This window comes from Hemicordylus capensis, chromosome 2 (genome assembly GCF_027244095.1).
Source record: "Hemicordylus capensis ecotype Gifberg chromosome 2, rHemCap1.1.pri, whole genome shotgun sequence".
In the NCBI taxonomy this organism is placed as follows: domain Eukaryota; kingdom Metazoa; phylum Chordata; class Lepidosauria; order Squamata; family Cordylidae; genus Hemicordylus; species Hemicordylus capensis.
This window is the reverse complement of record NC_069658.1, coordinates 362,727,748-362,755,507: the sequence shown is the minus strand read 5'-3', so window position 1 is coordinate 362,755,507 and position 27,760 is coordinate 362,727,748. Positions and strand designations below refer to the sequence as shown.

Here is a 27,760-nt window from a genome sequence, read left to right as displayed (position 1 = left end):
GACAGCTAATATTTTTATTTTGAATTTTCAAAGAAGTAAGGCTACACAGATGTCTTGACAGAACTAACAGCTTAAATGAACTCTTATCTATTAGAAATGAAAGTTAACAATAAATAAATGATTTATGCTGCCAATAACATTATGGAACGTATAAAATTATATTTTCCTTGTTTTAAACAACAAAAATGTACTAGTGGCATGAATATATACAACACAGGTCCTGACATATATTTAAATTACCTTAGCCAGCAGTGCTCAATTCTTTTTTAATGGAGACACTATAATAAATAGAATGTTAAATATTTACAATAAAAGAATATGTGGAATCAGTAGGTGAACACGTACATCCAATTTTCACACACAGAGGAAAAATAGGTCTTATACAACTCCCCCCACAATATCCCATTTTCCTTTGTGTACACTAAAAAGGGAACAGATTTTTACCTCCCTAGAATGAATGAAGATAAATTATACAAACATTTAAGTGATCTGCTGACAGACATTCAATGGCATGTATGTGTTTTGGTTCCCATAGGTAAATCAGATTTTTAATAGAAGATCTAACTGGAGTCGAGTGAGAATATGGACCTGGCAGCTAGGTTTTTACCTATGTGTGATGATGGAATTATGAAGTGGTCATGACTGTCCCTCCAATCAGATCATTTTAAAAGGAAAGTTTATATCAGTAAGGGGATCCTACCTCCTTTTTCTTGTTGCTTCAGTGGGAGCCTCAAAACTATGATTAGAATCCACCACTAAACACAACCCAAAAGCTATCCTTCGTAGAATTGGTATACATCTCCTTGGCCGCCTGTACAGTTCTGTTATTCTTAAGGCTACCTTTTAATTGTCTTTCTCAAGAACTTGTAGTATGTTGCTCTTCCTCTCAATGAGGATACATCCTCCAGTCAGCAATATCAGGGCTGGCTCTGCATTGCAATGGGGATGAATGTACAGAGCTGACCTTACATCAGACTGACTGGGGAAACCCCTGCACGAGAGACTATCATGAAACTGCCTTCCAATCAAGGGGGAATGGTCAGTCTTCTGAAGCAACGAATGTCATTGATTCGATAATGTCTCCAGAAAAGGCCTTTTGATCTCTGCTGTCCAATAATGGCTTCTTATGAACTATCACTGACCCTCTCTTCAGGTGAAGTGGCTAATATCTCAAAGTGTAGAGTCCTGAGTAATTAAGTTAATGATAAAACAGGTATATTTATAAGCAAAGATGGAGCAGAGTATAGTAATTGTGGGCCATGAGAGTTGCAATCCAAAGCACATTTAGAGATTCCACTCCCCCCACGAAAATGGCCCACATACCACACAGCACACCACTGATCCAGAAGAGAGGTGTGTGCTGCTTTCGAGACACTCTGCAGCCCACCTGTGATGCTTCCAAAGCCAGGGCTGCTCCATACCTGCTTGCATCATCACAGATGCAATGCTATTCCCATCATTCCTAGTGGGAATAGTGCCACAACTGTGATGATGCACGCTGTAGCAGGCATGGAACAACCCTAACTTTGGAAGCAGTGTGGGTGGGCTGTAGAGTGCCATGGAATCAGTGCACTGTCATGCTTCCTTACTAGATCAGTGGTGTGCTGTGGAGTATGTGGGTCCATGTGTTTAGCACTGAGGTGTTGGGAAGACTAAGCTGATTTCAAATTATTAACCAGATCAAAGCATTGCTCAGTGCTTGGGATACCGTGTCCATCATCACGATTTCTTTGGCACTTTACAGACAACCTTAGAGCACCAAGTTTCTACAACCCTGCAAACTTGTGATTCTGGTTTTCAGACAGAGAAAAAAAGAGGAAGAGATTTTTCATCAAGCTGCCAAAATTTTATCTCATGTTCAAACAAGTCTTGGTGGGATATCCATAGTTAGGACACCCACTTTAATCAGAAGCCAAGTAGATTTTTGAAGATCTGCTCAAAAATGAGATTGGTATAATGCAGGGCCAGTTGAAAAGATCCAGTTACCTTGCCCAGAAACAGTTTATGTAATCAACTGATTTCCTGAAGAAAAAAAAAAAAAAAACTAGAACAGGAAGAAAAGGCTAGCAGCGATCCACATAAACCAACAGAAGGGACACTTAAGGCAGGTGGTGTCACCAAGACAAGGAACAATGGCTCAGAGAAACTACTTGGTTAAAAAAATGCAACATTTTACATGCTGTATGTTAATTTGATTACAAGTATCTCAGCACCCCCATTTGGGGATATTTATTCTGACAGAGCATAGAGATGAGATTATTTTCTGCCTCAAGACTAAATGCGGAACATAGTCTAGATGTTGTGCCACTAGTGGACAAAAGAAAATTTGGACAAGTCCATCCTAACATTCCCATCCCTGCAAACCTGCATTCACATGAAACTACAAATGGAGACATTTTGTTGCATGTATACATTGAATTTGCCAGCTACAATCAATATCCAATACCCTTTGCTTTTCATCTGTTTATAATACATACACCAGCCCTATTCAGATGTTTGGTAAAAGTGCTGTTGTAACCATAATTGATGGGCCTCACAATCAGAGAAGTGCCCACCATCACAGATAAAGCACTTCCCACTTCACACAAGTGCCACTGTGTGAGCAGTGGGCACAATGGTGGGTGACAGGTCAGGGCTGGGACTTCTGACCCATTTGCGCCACTGTAGAGTTATAGCACATGTTTTTAACAAATGTCTGAATAGGGCTACCATCTCTGCCAGCTACAATCAATATCCAATACCCTTTGCTTTTCATCTGTTTATAATACATACACCAGCCCTATTCAGATGTTTGGTAAAAGTGCTGTTGTAACCATAATTGATGGGCCTCACAATCAGAGAAGTGCCCACCATCACAGATAAAGCACTTCCCACTTCACACAAGTGCCACTGTGTGAGCAGTGGGCACAATGGTGGGTGACAGGTCAGGGCTGGGACTTCTGACCCATTTGCGCCACTGTAGAGTTATAGCACATGTTTTTAACAAATGTCTGAATAGGGCTACCATCTCTGCCACATATCCCACAATGCCCTGTGCCTGACACCACCCTTCTATATTGTAAATATTATGGAATGCCCCTAGATAAGAAGATGGACTCAATGGAGGAAGTTTCTGGTGGAGGGGAAGGAAGAGCTGTATCCTCCTTTCACCTTCGGATGTCAGAGAAGTCAGACTGTTCATCTGCCTGTTCAGCAACTCCATGGACTGCTTTGGGAGTATGGCCTCCAGCTTTAGTGCGAGCATGGGCATTTACAGGAAGCCTGCTACCTCTTTCTCCTCTGCTGCTTCGGGAGCTCTCTCTTGGGTCAGATTCAGCACTGACTACAGTGTCCCCTTGGTTAATAGAAGACCTCGAGACTTCATTTGGCTTCTTCTCAGGTTCCACGGTGGAGTCCTCCTGTGGTACGGAGGTGCAGAAGCTCAGGATGGAACAAAGACTTCCCCAGTTCTGTTCACACTGGGTCTGGACACTCCGTGTGATGGCATCTCTGACCTCCTCTCCACAAGTGAGCAGGGTGTTCACTAGATCGACATATGGTCTAAGATTAAAATCAAAGAATAGAAGAAAGTTATAGAAAGATGGAAAGACATATACTAACCAAGAGGTAGATAGCCACTTTACTTCAGGCACAGGCAGTGACCCAACAAGATGAATGCTGCCCAGAAGCCACACATTGTGGTCAGCCAGGCACCTGATAACCCTCATCTATTTGCAGTTTCAGGCAGGAAAGAAAAACAGGAGGCTCATCAAGCTCCCTTTGGGCTGACATTCAGGACTTAGACATATCATGCAAACCCACCACACATTGTTACATATTGTTAAAGAGTATAATGAATGTATACTATTTATAGTATAAATCTATAGTATAAAGAGTTTAATGAATGTATATTATTTATACTATATTGCACTACAGCTGGTGAATCTTCCAGGTATCTCCCTCACGGCATGAGACCCTCTGGCGGTATTCTTGATCCTTAGCATAACTCTTCACAGCATAATAGTGAATACAGGAATAACAGCAAATACATAAGAGTGAATAGTGAATACAAATCTTCAAAGCATAAATTGAATACAAAATTATATTAGCTATCACTTGTATTTAATATTTTCATTCAAAAAAAGAGAGGCAATTTCTGCTTCCTCAGCTACCACAATTCACCCATCACATTTGAAAGAAAGGTTTCATAGTCTGTTTAAGCTCGGTAGGTTTGACTTATATGTTATGGGAACCAGTTCTGACAATTATGATGAGAACCTTGTTCTTCATCAGTTACTGGAGCCATCTGTGTTATGAGAACCCTGTCCATTATCTTATTGTTCTTAGATATAGTTGAGGCATCTGCTAAATGCTGTTCTATCACTGTGAAGGTGGAAGTCTTTTCATGAAATATCTCTTTTTACAAAATGGTTGAAGTCTGGTTCAAACACCTGTGAGAAGGCTGACAATGAGGCTATTCACACAAACCCCACTAGGGTGGGGAGGTAGGGTTTCACCTACCTTCCCCTCAGATGATCCTTTGTTAAGTATTCAGCACACCCAGATGATCTTCATGAATCCTGGCGCTGCACACGGGTAGTGTAACCCAGACTGGGCTGCCCTAGCCTTAGGCTGTTTGTGAGAACAGATCTAATGTTTCATGATATCTCCTGCCCAATATCATTACACAGATGTCATTGGGCTATGTCTCCTCACCCACACTGGGTGGGTTTGAAGATGTGTTAGCATCAACCCCACCCACAGATGATTACAGACTTGACCAAGCACCACCTGGCCATGTGTCATTCTGGTTTTCATAATTGCAGAGGGCCCCTGATTAATCCAAATTGTCACCTCAAATATCATTAGGGATGAGAACAAGCAAGTCCCCCTCATCCTGGTATGCTGTTGTGGATTTAATATTCATTGGGGGGAGGGGCCCAATTTATCCAAACCATCCTCTCACATGCTATCTGAATACATTAATGCAGTTATTAAAACCAGAATGACATGGTGGGTGGGGAAAGTGCTTGTTCATGTCTCTAACTGCATATGAGAGAGGCTAGCTCAGACATACTGGATGAATTATGATGAAGAAACTAACTCAAAAGTAGTCCCATTGAAATTAAGAGGACAGTAACTTGCCCTTTTAATTTCAATGAGACTACTTTGAGTACTTTTCCTCATGTTAGCCATTGTCTGAACTGGCCCATTACTGGCAGAAGCCGAGAAATGCCCAGTGTAATGAATCAGTTGTAGTACACATTACGGAGAAGAACTTGATGTGTAGTTCAAACCGCAGAACTTAGCAGTTTAAGAATTGCAGCTAACTGATGCATTGATTTGTTAGAGGCCATTAAAATGGGTTTTCTAGTGATACAATCAGAACAAACCTGAGAGGCAAATGCAGAATTTTGACCACAGATTTATAGACGATAGATGGTGAAGGGTCGCCCCGCCGCCCCCGCACAGTGACAGCACAGTTATTTTCAATACTGACTGCTGGTATGAAGTCTTGTTAGTTGACAAAAACTTAGTGCTTTTCCCTTACAGTCTGTGTGATGAGAATGTGCCCTCAGTTGTGGAGCCTCTCTCCTGTCTCTGACAGTACTATCACCACCACCAAAATCTGACATAGCACGCAGTAGGGTTGTGCACATGACCAAATATGCTGCCAGGCAGGGAGGGCTGGCGTGGAGGCAGGCTCTCACCTGCCTCCCCACACACGATCCAAGTGAACTACAAGGCTCTGCTGCTTGTGTAGCACATGAACCACACTGCTGCCAGTGGCAGAGTAGGGAGCTGGAGGATGAAGTCCTCTGACATCCCTCAATGCACGGTGCCAGGAGCAAGGTACACTGAGGGTCCCTCCTTCAGCTGGGTGCTCTGGCCACCTGGCTCTATGTGCGCAAGGGCTGCCTGCAGCACCCCCCCCCGCACAAACACCCCCCCGAACCTGGGGTTACGGGCACGCTCCCGCCCTTAAACCTGGTTAAAGCCTGGGGTGAATCCCTTGGCTTGGGGCCGAGTCAGCATCAGGATCGGGCTCAATCCCAGCGCTTCACATGGGCTGCCCAAGCCTGGGCTTGGCTGCCTGTATGAATAGCCTCACTGTGTAAACATGACTGACATTTCTGAGAATCCGTAATGAGGCTTGTGGAATAATTACCAATAATTTTAGAACTACTGTCAGGAAAGTAATCATGTCCATACATCCTTAGCAGAAGCACTTGGAAACAAAACAGCTGAGCTGCTGGTGACATCGGTTACACAGACAAGCTAGTATATTCAACTGAGGTTCACATGGAATTTAATTTTCTTTCTTTAATTTTCTAATAAATCCCATTAACAATCCCCACAACTTAAAACATGAAAGTGTTTTAAGTTGTGGGGATTGTTAATGGGATTTATTCTTTACTGGTTAGCCATCCCTCTTCTTGCTTGAATTAATGTAGAACTAGATTAACCTGCGCAGAGCATCTGCACACTAGTCCTTGATTGCTCCTCTCACCCCCTGGCACAGCCCCCCTCACCTCAGAGATCTCCCCATCCTCACCTGAGTTGCAATCCTCCTCCTCGATCCCGTCGCTTCCATCCCCGTCACCCCTCTTGGTCACTCCTCCATCCCTTTACTCCATTCTCCTCACCCCCTCCTGGTTGCAGCTGCAGAGTTGCTGGCGCCTGTTGGTCAAGCTGCAGCCCCCTGTCCCCAAAAACCTCCCCACCCTCACCCAAGCCCCACTCCTCCCCACAGGAGCAGCAGTTGACCAGGCCCTTCCTCACTATGGCCACGGCCGCTCGTTCCCCTCAGACCACTGACAGGCCTGGGTCTGTCCCTTGCCTGCCTGTCTCTCTCTGCTAATGGCCTCAGTAGCCCCAGACAGCAGCAGTGGTTGACTGGGACCTTCCTTGCTGCCTCCATGGCTGCTTGTTCCCCTCAGACCGCTGACAGGCTCAGACTCGTCCCTCGCCCTCCCTTCTCTCTCTCTTCCCCTCCCTTCTTTTTCTCTCTTTCTCTCTCCTTCACTCACTCTTCTCCTTTGTCTTTCTGCCCCCCGTCTCCCCACCCCTTCCGGAGTTAACAGATCTTGTTCCTCTTGTTTCTTTGTCTAATTCACACAATGGCAGGTTCCTTCTTCTAAAGGGGCTCTTTACTCCCTCATGACTCCTCTTCACAGACCCTTGCCCATTATCTATCTATCTATCTATCTTCGTCTCCTCTACAATCAAGAACATCTTCCGACCAGTAACAGTTGCATTCCAACTGACCTTAACCATCACAGGCTGCTCCTCCCTATATGCATATGGAATTCCCCACTGCCCAATCAGGTGCTTCTGCTCATGAACTCTCGCGAGAGTTGCCATGGACAGGATTAGCTACGGGCACACCTTATAGAATATATATATATATATATATATATATATATATATATATATATATATATATGTGTGTGTGTGTGTGTGTGTGTGTGTTTATATGTATATAGTTAGATAATTGCTTTAGACATGGATTCTGAACTTTTTCTGAAATACATTCTAAGTATTGTTTTTTAAACTTCCTAGTCCTCATCATGAACAAAGAGCACACCTATATAAATTTCACCCCATATACAGGTCAGTTTCATTTATGCCAATGATCCTATGCAAGTTTGTTTTGTTTACAGAACAAAATAAATCCAATTTTGTTCAGTAGGTCTTACTAAATCTAAATCTAGTCCCCTGCTGAGTAAAAGAGGCACCTTTTTAAAGTGGTGATTGACTTTCTTGAGCAGGGGGAGAGCAACTGTCCCAATCCATTCTGAGCATAGCTGTTTTTATTGTTTTGTAAACCGCCCAGAGAACTTGCGTTTTTGGCGGTATAGAAATATAATAAATAAATAAATAAATAGCATCCCTCCAGTGGTTATCTTAGGTTTCTTTTTAGATTATGAGCCCTTTTGGGTTATTTATTTATTTCTATGTAAACTGCTTTGGGAACTTTTGCTAAAAAGCGTTATATAAATATTTGTTGTATTTGCACTCCTAAGTCAGTTTGCAGAGGAAAGCTGCCTTAAATGCAGCAGAGTGCCCATTTGTATTAGCATGGACTCTAATCTTGTTTTTGAGTACTATAATCAACATCAGAGATTGTTGCAGTCTGTTGAAAATGTGGTTATTAAGGGATCCATAATCTGTTGGGCTTCTTTATAAACCCATTTTTAATCTAGCGTCTGCAAAAAAGCAATAGGAAAAAACTTCAGTCATCTAAATCCACCCTATATTTGAGTCCAAATTCAAAATCATAAAATCACTTTACTGCAGTCAGCAATCAGCTTGATACAGAATACAGAATATCATACTTAAAACAAGAGTATGTTGTTTTAAGTATGCATCCCTTCTGACCTGCTTCAAGAATGGCCCCTTGGTATACTGAGGAGTTGCGGGGGCTGAAGTGGTTGGGTAGGTGACTAAAGCGCAAGTGGAGGAGAACTCGGTTCGAATCTCACAGGATGCAGCATGTGACCCATTTGAAGACTTATGCAGTGGCAGTGCGTGCAGCAAAAAAGAGATTCTGGTCTACACACATTGCAGCTGCAGGTTCATGCTCAGCAGAGCTATCGCGGGTTGCGAGGAGTTTAGTTTCTGCTCCTTCGAATCAGTCCCCGGGGTTGTTCTGCTGTGATGCTTTTAATGGGTTCTCTGCAAACAAGATCTCCTGTATTTGGGCCGACTTGGACTCCACTATTTCTGCAAGGTCTATGGAGGAAGCGTCCAGTGATCCCTCTTGCAGTATTAGATTGGATCAGTTTTAATCGGTGACTCCTGAGGATGTGGACAAGCTGCTTGGGGTGGTGTGGCTTACCATCTGTTCTCTGAATCCTTGCCTGACTTGGCTGCGTCTATCCAGCAGGGAAATTGTTGGAGATGGCCTAGTTAATATCATAAACTATATTAAAAAAATGATCAGTTTTTTCTTCGTTGCGAAGTCACTCAAAGTGACAACGGTGGGGTCCAATTTATGCAGCTTATAATGATTAGTAAGATCTTTCTTGGTTTCAATTCAATCATTGTCAAACCAAACTTTGGATCTATTATGGGGCAAGTGTCCAGTTCCCCTATAACTCCTAAATTAACTGATCAAGAATGGAATTCCCAGCCCCTCCCTGTATTATGAATTCACTCACTTTACAGATCTTTTCAGTTTCTAACATTACTTGTATATCCTCTTTCATCTGTTCAAACCACTTTACCTGCCCCAGTCTATTTCCCAGTTCTAAGTTTGGTTGAGGGGAAAAACACATATTGGAACACAACTGCCCTTCTGCTGGGCTCAATTTCAGTGACACAACCTTTGGGAAGTGATCACCTTGTCAATAAATTTTGCAGTGTCCCAGGAGATTATTCTGTAATCTATGGTGTTCATCTCCCCCCGCCACCCCCGCAACTCCAATAAGTTTACTCCCCAGCTGGTCTCTTTCTAGCGCACCATTTAACAAGCTCAGATCTAAATAGTTTATCATTTGTATCAAACAAAGCCCCCCACAAATTACAGATCCCATCTTTAAAACAGCGCTGCAGTGAAAACACATTCTTGGCCCTATCAAGTGGATAGTACTGATACCATCCATAGAGATCTCTATCATTAGCACCTAATCTAGCATTAAAGTCTCCTCCTAAAATTATGTGGGCCTTAGGACAGGATACAGTGATTTGAATTATAAATTCCTCCTGTTCCTTCCATATCACTGTGACGCAGGCACTTGTGCACTGAGCAGGGACATATATACTAACGAATACAAAGCATGTTGTTTAAATTTAATAATTACTGCCAAGACCAGCTGGCCACCAGATAGCAACTTAATTATCATGGTCTGTAAAGAAGTGGAAATAAAGACCGCTAACCCCCCCCCCGGGTCTGCCCCCCACCCTTGTACTTGGTATCGCTCTTATAGACAACAGGCTAAAACCATTGAGCTTGGGTGGCCCACACCACCTGTACAAACATGATATCAGAAATAAAACTAAAGGAGTGATCCCTGATCTTATTCATCTAACCAGCCACATTCAAAGAGACAGAGGTTATAATGCTATCAAGTGGATAATGCCAACCATAGCTTTTGGGGGTAGTTTCCAGCTTCAGGGGGGCCTTGCTCCAACTTGTTGCTAGGGGAGTGCTGTGTCACTGGGGGTAAAAAACAATCCTGAGACCCTACTTCCTTTGTTGGCAACTCTACTGACAGCTCTTCTGATTATCCTAACCACATACTATTTTCTAGGTTTACTTGGGCAAATTGTGTCAGTGTCACATATCCTTCCTGGGGCCAGTAGCCAGGGCCCTCTATGAAAGTGGATTCATTCAAACGAGAATTAATATTCCTCTATACCACATGAGAATCCACATGGAGGGAGTTCAAGTAGCAATCACAGGGTTCCCATCTCCATTATCATCTAGGACATATCCTGAACATAGTCATTTAAACCAGTTAGCTCCAATGGCGCAGTAGGACTTGAATCTGGCAAGGGATCTTGTGGGGGGTAGTACTGTTTTATTTTGATGTGTCCCCCATTGCTTGGTCTCCAATATTTCCATTTTGGTATAATTTATAATATTAGCATGCTCTGGGAGATAGGCTGTCAGTGGCTTGGTGGCACCCTGAGCCATTACCTAGGAATCTTTAATGTCTTTGAAAGCTGCTATAACTTCATGTAAATTTTCCAGATCTTGTATATGAAGGCAGTCATTTACATTTGATTCTTTTATGAGAGTCCTAAATCTTCTTTTGCCCAGCTTCTAAGGGCTTGGAACTGATGTTTTCTTTGGTTGCTTGTCTTTATAACTCCCTTGTCTTGGAAGCCTTATCTTCAAGGTCATAAGAGTTTACTCTTCTGCTCACTGAGCTTATTTTAACCCTACTTTGGCACAGAGGGTTAAGTCTATCTTGTTCGCAAATCTTTGGCTCTTCCACTGGTAAAATGTAAACTGACTAGCTTTGAAATGTTTGTCAGAAAGCAAATTCCTTCTGACTTTTAGGCCAATTCCTACAGTCAGTCTGCTAGCAATATACATATATTCCTTACCTGCCTCCAATATTTATTTATTTGAAACATTTAATATACTGCCCACTCAGAAGACTCCGGGTGGTGTACAAAAACATGCAAACAAGGCAACATTAAAAATTACATTCTAAATTAAAAACTAAAGTAACTAACAAAAAACAAATAAAGTAAACTACAGGGCAAAAGCCTGGCAAAAAAGAAAAGTCTTCAACAGATTTGAAGATCAGTAAGGAAGGGGCTAAACAAATCAGAACGGGAAGAGAGTTCCAAAGAAGTGGAGAAGCAATCGTAAAAGCCCTTTCGCGGGTCCTAGAACCCTGAACTTCTAGGAAATCAGGGACCGACAAAAGGGCCATCTGAGATTATCTAACCAGACGGGATGTAACTGGGTGGGAGAGGCAGGTCTGTAGGTAGACAGACGCCAAGCCCCGCAAGGCTTTGAAGGTCAGAACAGTAGTCAACGATACAGCAGAGCAGCATGTGACTAGACAACTGCATGAGTATTCAGTGTAAGAATGCATTTATTGGTCATCCAAGAAATTAAGAGCAAGTGGATAGAATTATCAGGCAAGCATTTTTTATTTATTTTTTGCTAGTCACCATATGGAAAGCAACACATTTCAAATCTGTAGCCAGTGCGCTTTCTGCTTTACAGCTTGGTGTCCAAAACACTTTGCATGGTAGTACAGGTAACATAGGAAGAGCAGAATTCTATTACACTGGGCCCATTTTCAATATGCAGTTGTGGTTTAGAAAAATAGTTGTTGGAGATTTGGCCATCAGCACTGACAATACCACTACCAGCATAGTTTCATTTACCACAGATAATTTGTTGTGCATCATGCTTCAAGGCAAATAATTATTTATGCTGTCAGTCTCCAAATCTTCATCTTTATTCATGTAGATAAGGGAAGCAAAATGTTATGCAATTTTCTTCCCATGTTCAAGGTGACAGTTTCCTATGGAGCAGAGGGCATTACTGCCTATGGAGTCTTGTGTGAACATGCAATATATGCTTATAACTAACTCATGTTCTGGCAGCAGCTTGATCTCACTCCTCAGGCTACCAGCACATCTTTGGCTTTGGCCAGCCTTCTTCCACACAAATGCACGGCATTGCACAATTTCCTGCATATGCTGTGGTTTTATCCAGGGGCCCAAACAAAGGAGGAAAGGGCTGCTTTTTCTGGGAAGAATTATGTGAATTTATCATGGCTCCAAAGATCAGAATTCCCCTCAATCTAGAGATAAGGCAGAAGACTCATGAGGACACAGACCCTCAATGCCCACATTCCACCTGAACCTCTCTGGAGAACCCCAGAAGCAAGATTCAATGCTCCTCCCTAGCAAGAGAATGTTTTCCTGATCTTTCTGATTCAGAGGATTCCTTTGAGGACTCTGCAAGTGAACAAAAAGCCGCCCCCGCCTTGCCTGCAAAATCAGGCAAGGGCCCGTGGAGGCGCAGAGAATTTTCATGGGGAAAAGGCAGAGTCAACTATCCTAACTAGTTGGCAGCCATATCAACCCTCAGCAAGATCCAGACCTTTGCTGGAGCAACATAAGCCTGTTTGGGTACTATTCTCTAGCCAGATTTCACCAGCGACTCCTCAAAGCTCTTTGAGGTTCCAATTTCCTATCTACTCTTGCCTCCTCTTGGAGTTGTGTGAGGTCCAGATCTCCTGCGAGGACTTTTATTTTGCTTAGACCCCTGCCTTGGTTAGAATGCTGGCTTGGTCAACACCCCACATGGAGCAGGACAGAATCTTGGCTTTAGCTTTTTTAAAAGAAGTGTCCACTCTTCATCATTGGAGGAAAAAGATTAACCACATTATGTTGTCTGCTGAAAGCAGTATGTTTGGGCAGTGTATATCATCTCTTTTAGAGCATTTCTTGCAATACCAGCTATATCACCCGGCTGAAAAATGAAGTGCGGGTTGAATGACCCAATTGTTTTAAAATATAGAAAGCTCTAGGGCAGGGAGCACTTTCCACAGCAACTTGTTGCAGCCCCCACACAGACACCACAACATCCCAGCACAATGCTGAGAATTCTGGGGCATATTAGGGTATATGAAGAGCAAGTGAACAGCATGGCAGTACTGCTGGACCTGGCTCTGCTTTTGGATGCTCGGGTGCTTTTGCACCGCTTCAGATAGTGCGCCAGCTGCGGCCCTTTATTGAGAAGGCAGAGATCGCCATGGTTACCTATGCCTTAGTCACATTATGGCTGGATTACTGCAATGTGCTCTACATGGGGCTGCCCCTGACGAATATTCAGAAACTTCCGTTGGTGCAGAATGCAGCTGCCAGGGTTCTCTCTGGAACTGCTTGCTTGGAGAATATTACTCCTATTGAGAAAGAGCTGCACTAAGTACCAGTTTGTTTCTGGGTCCAATTCAAGGCGCTGGTTTTGACCTTTAAAGCCCTAAATGGTTTGGGCCCTTGATATCTGAAGGACCACCTGCTCCCACGGAGTGGGCTCTGCTCTGCATGCCGACAATGAAAGAGGCTTGGCTGTTGAGCATGTGGGACAGGGCCTTCTCAGTCATTGCCCTCAGGCTCTGGAATGCTCTCCTGGCTGGAATCTGCTCCTCGGCTTCTACCACCGTTTTTAGAAAACAAGCAAAGATGTGGCTCTTCACACAGGGTTTTAAACGAGATTAGTTTTTTACGAATTTTTTTTTTTTACTGCTATTGCTCTGTGTTTTATGTATTGCTAGCTGGGCCAGGCACAGAGCATCTGGCCACCCGCCCCTGCCTTCACCCACCCGTCCGCGCCATAGTTGTTTTCCTGGCTGGCCAGCGCTGTTAACTCCTGGACCTGCCGGCTAGCTGCTGTCATTTTCTTCCCCACACCCGTCCCTATCCGGCAGCTCTCCGAACTCTCACGAGAGCTGCCACACATGGGATTAGCAACGGGTACATTTAAGAGAACTAAATATATAGAGAGATTGTTTTATAGGAGGTTTTAACATTTTTAAATAGAGGTTTTTATATTTATATTAATGCACAATTAAAATACAAGTAGTAAGAGTATTTTAACTATACAGTATTGCAAACTGCTTTGAGACAATTTTAATGAAAAGCAGTATATAAATCAAATAAAAATAAATAAATATTAGTTTATGTGGAGAAGTGGCCGAATTTCACTGTCACACGGCATGAATTGAGAGCGTGACCAGTGCAGGCCAATGACATTCTGCTGCCTGAAGCAAGGCACCAAATGACACTCCCCTTTTCTCTCTCTCATTAAAGTTACATCTTCACTTCCTTCCTCCATTCAAGTCTCTTTCCCTTCTTTCCTCTTCTATTAGGAAGCAAAGAGGAATGGCAACAAGGTCCCACTGTGCTTTCCTGTCTAGGCAGGCCATCTCCAGCAGGGGCGCTAGATAGGCTGCCATGCTGCCCCTAAGAACTGGCCCAGACTCTGCCCCTTGAAGTGACCCACTTCAGAGTAGAGCACAACCACAGTACAACCAATACTCGCCAGCAGCAGCTCATTGCAGGGATGGCAAGCAAACTATAATTTCCAGGGAACACATCTGCCATTATTTACTGCACAGTTGAGGAACTCCTAATAATCTTAGGGGTTTACCCCAAAATTCTTTGGAGCACACTTTGAAAACCACTGATCTACAGCATCACATTTAATGACTAGCCACTTATCAACCATTTTATTTGGTTGTGAAATATGTTGAAAGGGCCTGCAAGAATTTTGAAAGACATATTACTCATATTAACCAGCATGCAGCAGACATTTGCCTTGTCACTTCCAAGGCAGAATGACTCATGTCAGTATTTTGTATTAGCCTGACAGAGGGACATAACCTTTAGCACACCTGGCACTGTTCCATCTGCCAGGAAAAGAAACCAGACACCCTGCCTGTCGTCCTATTATTTGAGTCTTATTCTGTATGGATGATGCAACATGGCCCACAAATGGCTTATATTTTACTCATGCACAAATCATTTAGGATGTATCTGCTATATTAGTATTATTGTCAGAGTGGATCCCTTTGGCACTGCTATTACAAATACAATACAATCACTACGGATAACAAGACCATTTTCTGATAGTGTTATACACCACCCAGAGCCTTTGGATGGATAGGGTGGTATAGAAATGTAATAAATAATATGGGTAAAATTCTACATGGAACCTGGTTTCTAGTACTTGGGTTCCTGAGAAACTCTCCACCTTAGAAAAACAGGCCCCTACTGATCTGCAGAATTTTTTTTAAACTTCTACATCACTTAATTGCTCTAAGTTTAGGCTTCAATATGCTGATCATGCAAATGGCGCCCACAAATGTTCTTGAGAAGAGTGCTGTTGCAGCAGGAAGCTGCATGTGGCGGCGAGCAGGTAAGATCCCTCTTGCCACTACCCCCCACCTGGCAGCGCCAAACCAGTTCAGACCTCATCCAAACCAGTTGGGCTCAGTGTTCCCTCTAAGGCATGTGCATATGCTCACATGCTTTTTGATGTCCGCTCAGTTCATTTTCGATCCCGCTCAGGTTGAATGAGGAAGGCCCTATTCTGAATGCACATGCACACACACTGCCTTAATACTGCTGCCCAGAACAAAATTCATTCTGCACACAGATGAAAAAAAAAGAGAACACTGGTTGGGGTCTGAACCTGTGCGTGAACCTTGGTTCGTGCACATCCCTAATCACTTTCCCTCCCTTGGATGGCTTCACCCAGTTTGTCCTAGCAAAAGAGCTAGTGTAGCTGTCAGTGGGTTTCCTGCTCAGCCTCATGACTTGCCTCTCTAAGTAGTTGCTGGCATTCATGCACTTGCCCAAGGAAACTCATTTCCATCAGAATGGAGGTCTCATGAGGATTTTTTGAATGTCCCCACCAGCAGCATTGTGCTGGTGATGTTACTCGCCTACTTCAAGCCACAGGTAGTGTGCTTGACACCTTGCTTAACCGAAACTCTGCCCCACAAATCCTCCCTGGAGAACCTACTGAGGCCTGTAAGGTAAAGGTAAAGTGTGCTGTCGAGTAGATTTCGACTCCTGGCACCCACAGAGCCCTGTGGTTTCCTTTTGGTAGATTACAGGAGGGGCTTACCATTGCCTCCTCCCGCACAGTATGAGATGATGCCTTTAAGCATCTTCCTATATCACTGCTGTCGATACAGTACTAGAAGGGATTTGAACCAGCAACATTCTGCTTGTTAGTCAAGCATTTCCCCACTGCACCACTCAGGCCTGGAACCAGCCTAAATATATTTATTGGGGGAGGGATTGCATAAGTAGGGGGCGGGGGCAGGTTATAAAATGTTCAGTGAACATAGTCAGTGAGGCTGGGGAGGAAAGATAATTTTTTGGTGTGGCACGTACACACGGCACCAGCTGGCTACAGGCCTGAACCTACTCCCATTGTTGTCTGCGGGTAGTAGGGGCTCTTTTGAGAAAGTATTTAGACTCAAGTGTACTAATCGCTATCTTGGCACAATATTACAAGCCATGACAGAATTAAAATACAGCTATGGCAGTAATATCCCTCTCTGCCTTGATTCCATTTCTGTAAAACAGGGATAATGCTACTTTTCTAGTTTAGAGGCTAGTATAGAGATAAGCATGCAAAGCACAATCAATTTCCTCTAGAGGAGTTACATTAAAAATCAATGAATGATTTTTTGAACTGTAGCAACAACATATTGTGAGGAGCAACAGTGAGAAAGTAATGCAAATGTTCTAGACAGGGCAGATGCTAAATATCTGCAGCTCACCTGAACTGCCAGAATCTAAAGAGGTAAGCCGAGTAGCCATACATCAGAGTTCTGGCCTGTACCACCTTTCGATAAGGAGGAACTTCACCAGTAAATGCCCTGATCCAGGGAACAAGTAGGAGTTTCTTATAAATGGGGGCGACCTTATTTTTGTCAGCATCATAATTTAGTTTGCACATCTGAAGGGGACTCTACTACTTCTACAGAACTGTGAGTGCTGCAAAGCTTCAAGGAGATTTGAACTGAGGCCCATGAACTGCAAGTACCAACTACTATTTGGAGACAAAAGTCCTTCCCTATGTTGATTCAGTCACTTGTGCCTAGTTGCTACTTAGTGTAGTGCGTTTCTCTATGAGTTCTAGAGCATGCTACTAGATTAAAATAAGGATTATGTGGTGATAGCTGTGCCTTCACAGAACATTTTGCTAAACGATAATAGATGCACCCACATCTGAAGGTCAAACAGCTGTCAAAACTGCATTCCTTGAAGAGTACCTGGGGTCCTAACAAAATAAAGTATTTGAACCAACTTGGAATTCATGGACATATTCAAAGTTAAAGAACAGCAAGGAGAGGTTTTAAGAATCAATTTGTCATCTGTGGAGCTGGAGTGGAGAAAAGACGCTTTAAAGAGAGATCGGAGAAGTAACTGGAGTGTTTGTACCTATGTTTTGGCAGGTTAGTGATTAACAGTCACATCTATGCCAACCATTCAGAAAAAGTTGGCCTCTCACTACGATATGGTATGTTGTAGTTTGAGCAAGTATTATCGATTCGTGTGTCTGAGAATTGGCTCCTCGCATTGTAACTGGCTTGTGTATGAGGAAGTGATGCACCCCACAAAAGAATATGTATATTTTAGGATTCATTTCACAGGCCAGCACCATTCTTCCTTTCAGCTGCCTACTTCATGATTCAGAATGTTTGAACACACCACGTATGTGGGAGCTGTGTCTTGATTTCTATTTGAAATATCAAAAATGCCATTAATTATATCCACCTTCCATACATTCCTCCCCAGCTCCTAACTAGTTTTCATAGATCATAGAACATTAAAATTTTGAAGGAGTTATTCTAGTCCAACCCTGTTCACTGTAGGAATCTACAACAGCCTCCCTGCAAGATGGCCAGCTAGTCCTTTTTAAAGAGCTTGAGTGAAGGTTAGCTCACCCATGTTCCACTGTCAAACCATTCTTGCAACAGAATAGAAGCAAATGGTCCAATGATTACCAGACCATTTGCCACCTTCGTCACATGTGTACCTTCACCTCAGTGAAAGAAATATTGTTCAGAAATGTGATAAAGTGATTCAGATTAACAAGCCATTTTCACAAAAAATGCATTTACTCACAGACACTACACTCCAGTATAAAATTAGAAGCATTCATACAGTCTCCTTTGGGAGAATTACTACGGAGTATGCCACACGTATGCTGCTTGAGATTCTGGGCACAATATATTTCCCCAAGTCATCTGGTACTTATCCAAGGGTATCTTTCAGTATAGAAGAGAGCTAGATAACCTTATCCAAATCAGAGGAAATTTATAGCAGTTTAGAAAACTGGGCTCAGGGTCATATTGCACATTACAGTAGAAGTTGGTACACAGAGTATCCATATCTACCCTACAACATGCGAGCTAACCACACATCCTTTCCCCCACATGGTGAGTATGCCATGGAAGCAAGTACTGGGAATTAGGTAAGCTCCCCACAATGTATTTTGGTGGTATATAGACACAGTGAGAATACAGATGTGTAGCCATTGCATATATGGGGTAGAAGTGGGTAAACCTTAATCTCAGGTTTTGTGTCTATGTCTAGTGTCGTGTGTGAAGTAGTGCTCGATCCAAGGGGTAGATCTGGAAACAGCAGCCCAGAAAGGCTCTCAAAACAGGAGGAGCTAGCCACCTTCTTGCAATGCTATTTCCATTTTTACACAGATATTCTTAACAGTTGTGAATGACAACTCTTGGCTCCATCAATGATACAACTAGGATGGCCGGGATGGCCTGTTGTTTGCATTACTAAGTATTATGCATGGATTGCATACATTACAGTGAGGAGGCACGAAATTCCACCCAGACTCACATTAGCAGGACCACCACCATAAGGGGGCTACTAGTGTTACCCGTATTTTACGGACTATAAGACGCTACGGACTATAAGACGCACCTTAATTTTAATCCAGTTTTTCAGAGTTTTAACATATTAAACTTAAAACATATAAGACGCACCTGAATTTTGGCAGATATTTTTCGAGGAAAAAAGTGAGTCTTATAGTCCATAAAATACGGTATATGGCTCCCAATGTGAAATTCCCTCCTGCATCCCTCTGCGGTCCCCAGATAAGTGGGGTGCTGACTTACTCATGCTGCAGCAGGTCCTTGAAGTGAATCATCTCCACAATGACCCGGACATTCTCCTTGGCTGCAGAGCAGAGGTCATGCTTCTGGTAGCATTCTCGCTGCAGCTGGAACACCATCTCCTTGATGGCAGGACACTTGCGACTGATGCAGCTGAATTTGTGCCTTAAGGCATGAGCCTTGCACCTCAAAGCATCTTTAATGAAAGATTTCCCCTGAAGACAGACAAGGGGGCGGGGGGGGGGGGAGAAAAAGCACACCTGTATTCATCTCCATTAAGGATAAAAGAGGACTTGCTGAGTTGCCATCTCTTCAAGGAAAAACTTGGATAATTGCATACATGCAAGCATTTCCAGCAGCACAAAATAGCAACATCATGGGATAGTGGCTGGGCTCAGTAACGTTTCAAAGCCACTCATATGGACATGGCCTTACAGAGCCAATGCCGGCAGCCATGGAACACACAGGATGATGCTGTAGAGACTATCCGTGAGATTGTGTGAGCATTTTCCTGCATGGGGCACTCCAATGTCACATGGACATGTTTTAAGAAGTATTTATAATGGGCCCCATCTGTCCATTGGAGACACAGCTTCTAAGGGCTCACTTGCTCATTGTGCTATTGGCAGGTGTCTTTCATAGTTATTAGTTAAGTTCCATTTCATAGGAAATGGGTAACACAAGTATACTGCAGATGCTGTAGTATATCCTTAGTGTATGCATGTGCTACTTGAGCCTGTGGATGAGCATGGTGAAAAAGCCAGTTAGCCAAAAGAAAAAATATGTGAATGTTATTTTATTGTGTGGGTGTACATGCATGCACAATCATCAGCAGATTAACAGATTCAGTATGCAGCTTCCTTCTCTGTTCCTCAAGCGAGTTCACATACATATACTGTAGCTGTCTGTGTTATTTTTTTTTTGAGGTGGTGAGGTTTAAACCACCCACCACCACACCCACACCAAGAGCTTAAGTGTGTTAATTCTCCCTCAAACACAAAGCTGTGAAATGGCTGGTGAGAAAACAAGAGTTTTAAACACCTTTCCCCATCAAAAGCAGAAGGGGTTGTGACCATCTTGAGTGAGTATTCTTCAAGTTGAGAAATTTTCCACTTTTTGTTCAAGGCTCCCCTCCCCCCATTGCACATAATATACATTTTTAAAAATTACCCCCACATAGCCTCCCTTCAAGTAAAAGATTCTATACCAGAGAGAAAGGTTTTAGCCCAGCCTGTGGTGATATCATTTTATATTGGCAGGCAGTTGTTTACGGACATAAGTGTGATCCATTACCTGAAATTTTACATGGTTCAGTCGATTTTGCCACCTCAGCATTCTACCACCTCTTTCCATTGCATGTATGGAACAGTCTTCAGAGGCTACAGTGGACTAAATGGTTTTGTAGTTGTCAGGGGGTGAGACTTCAACACCCTAGAGAACTCTTTGCCCCACTGAACATAGAAGCGTGTGGTTTGTTTATTTTATTTATTTATTAAATTTATACCCCGCCCAAACTTACGTCTCTGGGTGGCTAAGACTTCAGATGTCAGAAGTGAAAGAGGCATGGTTTCTCTACCCGCTTCCTAAAAACTTAACCTGCCTTTATGAATTATATACTTAAAACCCTTTTATTTCTCTCTCCTCCTCTTCTTGATCCCCAAAATCCAACACAATTCCCCAATCACATCTTGGAGGAACATGTATCAGTTTTTTTAAAGTTTCCAAGAAGGACTAGGAAGGGAGATGAGATTTTAACAGAAATCACAAAATGCTAGAATGATATGCCTTCAGCTGTGTCTGCACATCACATGTGCAAGAAGGACTAAGTGACCCCTTATCCCTATCCCACCTCCTTCCTGCCATTAGGTTTGAAATCCAGTCATGCTTCAATGATGTGCTACAATTACAATTGGTCAGCTTTTCTTCTTCTTGCTGAATGACAGGCAGCTGGCAATGCTCCTGCATTCCTCCCATTCCTTAAGGCTTCAGGTCATCCTAGCGGATGAGGATTCAAAGACCAGTGCACCAGTTGGGGCAAACAGCCCTTTTAATTTCTACTAAAGTTCCACTGCTGCATAATTAAAGTGGCACTGCAATGGATGTGAGAATTTAGACTACTTTTGCTTGGTTTTTTCTTTGCAACAGATCTAAATGGGGTGAGTTTTCACCAAGACCACAGTGACTGCTAAAATAGATCTGGGTACTGCTTTTTTCTTACTAGTGCACAAGTACTCCAAATGCTTATCTTTCTTTATAATTGCAAACATTACATACAGAAAAAGCCAGTAGTAGGAGTAACACAATACTATCTTATTCATGGAAAAAGCCTTGGGGGATATCAAAAATATTTAGATGACATTTGAATGTACAGAATTGCTGGTACTTAGTTTTGCATTGACAAGAGTCTAAATGAGAAACTGTACAGGTCTGAATGAAAATTCTGTTCTACAAAATGTGTTGTGTATCATCTAAAATGGACATTTCCCATTCTCTTAAAAACAGAAAACCAAAGCAGAGACAGATCTCTAATTCCCATCAGTTTGACAGAAAGCAGACATCCTTATATATCTGAACAAAATGGCCTAAAGTCTCTCCCATTGCCCCCACCACTTTAAATGTTCAGTTTAGGATGAGTCCCCCCCACCGCCACTTATGCTTAAAATAAATAAATAAATGGCAAGTTAAGGTGGTCACCTTAACTTCTGCACCATGTAGGGAGGAGAGCTGGTTTTGTAGTAGCAAGCATGAATTGTCCCACTGCTAAGCAGGGTCTACCCTGGTTTGAATTTGAATGGGAGACATGTGTGAGCACTATAAGGTATTCCCCTCAGGAGAAGGGACTGCTCTGGAAAGAGCATCTGCATGCTTGCATACAGAAGGTTCCTAGTTTCCTCCCTGGCATCTGCAGATAGGGCTGGGAGAAACTCCTGCCTGCAACCTTGTAGCGATGCTGCTAACTAAAGGATCAAAAGCCATGGCTACTTCATTCATGCTGAACACTTACTTCATACACTCCTCTTCCCTAAAGGAAATAGATAAACAATTCAAGAGATAAATCGGATTCAGCTAGAGGACTATTGCCAGGTGTGTTGCAAACAGCTATAAAGGCGACAAATTTTAACAACTTTTAAGAAGTAAATATAATTACCTCCTTCACCCTGGTCTTTGGTTGCTAAGTTTATGTTCTTTTAGTAAAGTTGTGGCATTTTAACCACATGTATTGGTGCCTGTCTCTTCCTGTGCTGTCCACAGAGCATCTTGAGAAGGCTCAGCTTTTGCGCATAGACATTAGACTCTATGGGGGACAAGGTACCCTTTATTGGCTGCCCTTTACTAGTGTCTGTAGACAACACAGAAAGAGTCAGACACAGTACTGTACTACATTGTAAACAGTTGAGAGGACACACCCTATGAACATATACAGAGTACATTTTTCTCTTTTACATTACAGGCTCTTATTTATTGATTGATTTGATTTGATTTCTAGACCGCCCTTACAGAATAGCTCAGGGCAGTTAATAGTTACTACCTCTGAAGTAGGGGTGAGTGAATTCTTGGCATTATTTTTTTCTTAAATATGCTAACAGAGCCCACCCCCCCCCAATGGGATGCTGTAGATAATGTCAAAGTTATATGAGCTTAGTGTGTGGGCTGAAGGGGAAAGATGGGTCTTCAACACACACACACACACACACACACACACACTTATTCCCCCCTCCCATTTTTTAAAAATGATCCTTCTCCTCCCCACATTTTGAACAAGGATTTTTCCATTATCCCACAGCCTATGTTCTTTTAAAAGGATATTTTCATTATTTGTCACCTACCCACACATTTTAAAGAGGATATTTCCATTATTCTCTGCACCATTTTAGAGGGATTGTTCCACCCCTCCACACACATTTTAAAAAGGGTTTTTCATTATTCCCCCCACCCCCGTTTTCACAAGGATCTTTCCATTACTTCCTCTCCCTCAATAATAGGATTTATGCAGGAATAAATATGCAAAGGACTGTACTGTTAGGCAGCTGCTACAAACACAAAGGAAGCACAGCAAGGGTGTGTCAAATTAAGACACAACTCAGCTTGCTTTGGTGGCTCAGTATCCACAGAGCCACATAGGTACAGGTGCCAGCTATATTTACTGAGGGGAAAAGATTGCTGCTCAGGAGATTCAATCAAGCCATTTGACATGTGTTGTGATGTAGACCTTCAGTTGATAACTATGTTATAAGGGGGACTTAAAAGACTAACAACAGCAGCTACTTCTTCAGTATAAGAAATAATGAATTGACTTTTTCAGCACAAAGAAGCACATGCTGCTCTGTGGGCCTTTTGGGAATACATTTAAGAGGCCAAGGAAAGAAGAGGTAGAATATAAATTGCATACATGTGAAAACACAATTTCTTATTGGTAAACTTACATTCTTTTTGTGCTTGTTACCTAGCTGCTCTGTACCACATTTTAGACAGATTGGACTGATGATTTGGATATTTTGACCATTGGAATATTCAGGGCTTATAATGGTAGAATGCAGTTTTTACATCTCACCATAAGTATACAGACACTACCTTGACTAATATATACAGTAAATGACCTAGTTAAGCCAAATACCATTTGTCTACCGTAATGTTCTCTTTCCCTCTTCGCTGAAATGGCAGAGTAAGAGTATAAGACATAATAACAGGATGTTTCAATGATGTACAAATGTTTGGAGAGAAAATGAAGGAGGCAAACTTAATACCACACACTGGATAAGGAATGTACTTTAACATTGGTGGGATGCCAAGGGATCATTTAAATAAAGCAGCAGCAGAGATGGCTATGTCCGATAACTTTGCAGACCAATATTCACCTCCAGAAATTAGTTAGATTGATTCCACAAAGTGTGCCAGATATTAGTTTTGAGAAAACCATTTAAGAAAAATATTCCTAAAGAGGCATGCCTAGATTGAGGCATTCACAAAAAATATTCCATCCCACTCTATCAGAACCTATGTCAGTAACAGTGATAGGGCGCAGTAGTTCTTAATAATGTCAACTGAAGCTCTGGGTGCAGGACTCAGACTTAAGATTATTTGGCATAAACAGCACTTTGATGAAGCAGCATAAGGTATCTGTCTGAACCAGATTTGGAGTTAAGACTAAAGGGTTGCAAATTGAACCACATATGAAGCCCGAGCTGTGTTTTAATGTGAACACCATAGAAGTTCTCACTTCTGAAAAGAGAAGCTACTTTTAAAACTCAACAGTGACTTTTCTCTTCAGAAATAAGAACTGGGGTTCTGAGTGATGGGATCTGCCCCATGTGCTCTTATTGCTTAGGTATTAGGAAAAACATATTTATAGGTGGAAAATGAAAATTATTCCCAAAACATTGATCAACTTGGTCTTCCCCTCCATGCATTCAACATGCAATTGTTACAAGCAATTGGTATTTGATGGATGATGTTAGAACCTCAGTGATAAATTGTCCCCCATATTGCCTCACTAAGGGAGTTGCAGAATCAGTATGGTACTTTTTTCAGCTGATGGGACTCAAGACGGAATCTGTGGTGCATACAGTATGTTGGGGCACTCAAGGTGAAATATAAGGTTAACAAGAGAATGTATATTATTAACATTTTATGTTATGAGCATCCTCCATTCCCAAGGTGTGCAGAATGCGTTCACCTGTACTGAAAACAGGAATTTAGATTAAGACAAGCAAGCAACAATCCCCTATAAGACCCCAGTTTAATTCTGCAGCATGCAGGCCTACCTGTCTGCACATTTCCTTATTGCAGATTTGGGTTTGATTATATTTACCTGGGCATCAAATTTTCCAGCGTTGTGGAGGAACGTCATGCAGATCTCATGTAAACCTCGGATCTCACAAGAGTTATTTTCAAAGCACTCAAACACACTGCACCCCACATCGCCAGCATTGACCAAACAGTGCTGGATTTCAGCTGAAAATGAACAGTCATCACAGTAAATTCCCATTGTGCCGCTAACATAATAATTTAAAGGATGGGGGAAGGAGAGGAAAGGCACAAGACAAGAGTTACTGTCTTTCATTTGTGCAGAACACAAACACAAGCATCGTTATAGAAACAAGACCCAATAAGTCAATACTGAATTCATATCAAAGCCATTTTCACTCAAGAAATGTGATATAGTAAGTCTGATCTTTCTTAAAGCAAAACTCATTACAAGGTTCAAAGAAAATTGCACTTGAGGCAGTAATATGGACCTTCCAATATGAAGATGTCCGATTATAGGCCTACATAAGCACATATCTCAAGAACTGAAATCTGTTACAGAACTCTTTAAAACTAATGGAGGATGCAACATTCTTCTGCTGCATTGTTTACTACTCATCAACATTAACTGCACTTTTGCAACCTGCTTGCATGTTTACTTGGAAGTAAATACCATTGTATTCAACAGATTTTACTACCATGCGTAGAACTGAAATCCCAATTAGCTGCAACAGAACAGACAGTAAGTGCATATGATACTTAAACTTTCAGGTTTTTCTTTCAGGGTTTGTCCAATATTTCAAAGATTGCTGTTTTATTGCAGATATGAGATGGCTGTGTTAACATCAACATATATACCAAATAAATCATTTCCTGGCTCAAAGTTCAAAAGCACTGCAGCTTTGGAAGCAAAGGGGCAGATGCCCACTCCAAGGTATTTCCAGCTTTAATCCTCTCACCTGTTGCCTGAAACTCTTTTGACTTTATTGTTATTAATGCAACAAAAAAGTGCAATTGGAAGTTTCACAAGGCTGTGTACAAGCCAGGCTTGGCTTCAACATCATGTAAAGAGAGAGCACATTATGTAAAATACGAAGACAGGATTTTACCAAACAAAAAACAAGCTGTGATTGGACAAAGGTTTGGGTTCCGCAGCCATCCTTCAAGGGAAGAAGGCTCATTTCATTGTTTTACACATACAGGGGAAGCGACACACAGAAAATGGAAAAAGGAGTCTTTGTCGGGCGTTGTATAAGTGTACAGCTCGGATTTGTGAGCGCGGGGGGGGGGGTGGAAGAGGATGTTCCAGGATGCCGGCAGTAGTGCTTGTGTTGGCGTTGGGTGGGATGCAATCACATGTCCTCTCCCCAGCCTGCTGAGAATTGCACAGAGCTGCCTGTGTTTCACATGTGGCAGCTCTTTAATGGGCATTCGTGCATTCCTGCTCGTGCATTTAATCGAAGGCTTGCAGCAGCCAGCGCCGATACAGTTAAAAAGCGGGGTCGGCGGGGAAAGGGGGAGAACTGCCTCCCTGCTTCTTTCCATGCACGTCTTGAACACAAGAGATCCACCGGAGAGCAGGCTCGGGTTCCTTTTCATTGACCGATGCCCTTTGCTCCATGAGAGGATCACTGCATTGTCTCATCCATACAGGGAACATAAAAAAAAAAAAAAAAAATCACAAGAAAGGGGAGACTAGAAAGAAGAGAAATCCCCGTGGTCAGTTGCATCACTGCAAGCTTCTCCAGGCAGAAAGAGAGGCTGCTCAGCAGTTCCACTCGGATCTACTTACCTTCGCACGTTTAAAGCGCTCCTTTTTTTCAGGCGCCAACTGAATGCTAAACCTCTGCTTAGGTAGCATCCTTTGAACTAGCAGTGCTTCTTTGTCTTTCCCCCCTTTCAGTATTTTTACCTCCAGAATCTTGTTTAAAGGTTGAAGGACTGCAGCTGACCAGCAACGTGTAAGAACAGCGCGCGGCACTTCAGCGCCCCTAGATATTATGCTGACAGAAAACCGGGGAAAGGGAGCCATGGCGGGGGCGGGCGGGGGGAGATGCGTTCTCCTCAGATTACAGTTATCACCAGGTCTAACTTTCATACCAGCGCTACACTTCCACTAACGACTAGTGTCTTTTGACTACTTAGATGGAAATGCAGTTAAGTCTTCCTCTGTAGTTCAAACGCGGGAACACGTGCTTGGCTGGCTGGCTAGCTGGTGCTTCCAAAGCAACAGGAAACATATCTGTTTCCTTATACGATTGCTACTTCTTGTCCCCCTTTCCTTATAAGACAAGGTTTATCACTGTTCTACGCACCTCATAACCGATGCTGCAGAGAAGCAGAACACACAATAAAGATCACAATGCGGCTAGTTGGGAACTGAAATGAGGTTTCCTTGCCTGCCTTGGACTCCAGAATTACCTACCGATGCTTTTGCGCGTTCAGATAATTACATACCTGTGTTTTGCAAAGACAGTCGCCCTTTTTGCTGAGGAGCTCTGTCTTGAGCACCTTCCGGAGGATGGGTGGCTTCTGTGCCCACAACTGGATCAAAGCTCGCGAAGACCAACGCCAGGGTAACTAACTTCCCTAACCACTCTGCACACATGGTCCTGGTTTCCAGCCAACACTGACTGCAGGAGAGGCCTCGTCCCCTCACTCCTTGCTGTTGTGCAAAAGGGAGTGATCAGACGCACGCGAGCGAGTGAGCGAGCAATGCTTTCTGCCAGCACTCGGGGTGTGCGACCAGTCCTAGTACCAGGGCAAGAAGTAAGTGGCCAGGAAAGGGAAAGGATGGTGCCTCAAATATCCCTCGAGCAAATGTCCGCCAACCCGAGCCTCTGTTTCACTCTGACACCACGCTCAGGGGGCGTGGCCTGCTCTAAACTACTACA

At 42.8% G+C, this 27,760-nt stretch overlaps 1 protein-coding gene across 1 annotated transcript; it reads right to left on the bottom strand.

Moving 5' to 3' along the window:
- On the bottom strand, positions 1–27,760 carry STC2 (stanniocalcin 2). The gene is made up of 4 exons (XM_053303945.1): positions 27,324–27,760; positions 24,931–25,073; positions 19,125–19,336; positions 1–3,540 (listed from the first exon to the last, which is right to left on the bottom strand). The coding sequence occupies exons 1-4, from the start codon at positions 27,472–27,474 to the stop codon at positions 3,147–3,149; spliced, it is 900 nt and encodes a 299-aa protein (XP_053159920.1). The 5' UTR covers positions 27,475–27,760; the 3' UTR covers positions 1–3,146.

What these genes read in the sequence shown, in the direction of transcription:
- STC2 (XM_053303945.1), bottom strand. Translation starts at nt 27,474, where the DNA reads ATGTGTGCAGAGTGGTTAGGGAAGTTAGTTACCCTGGCGTTGGTCTTC. An exon ending in ACTGTCTTTGCAAAACACAG is followed by an intron (nt 25,074 to 27,323) that starts GTATGTAATTAT and finishes GTTCATTTTCAG; the next exon opens with CTGAAATCCAGCACTGTTTG. An exon ending in AAGGACCTGCTGCAGCATGA is followed by an intron (nt 3,541 to 19,124) that starts GTAAGTCAGCAC and finishes TTTTAATCTTAG; the next exon opens with ACCATATGTCGATCTAGTGA.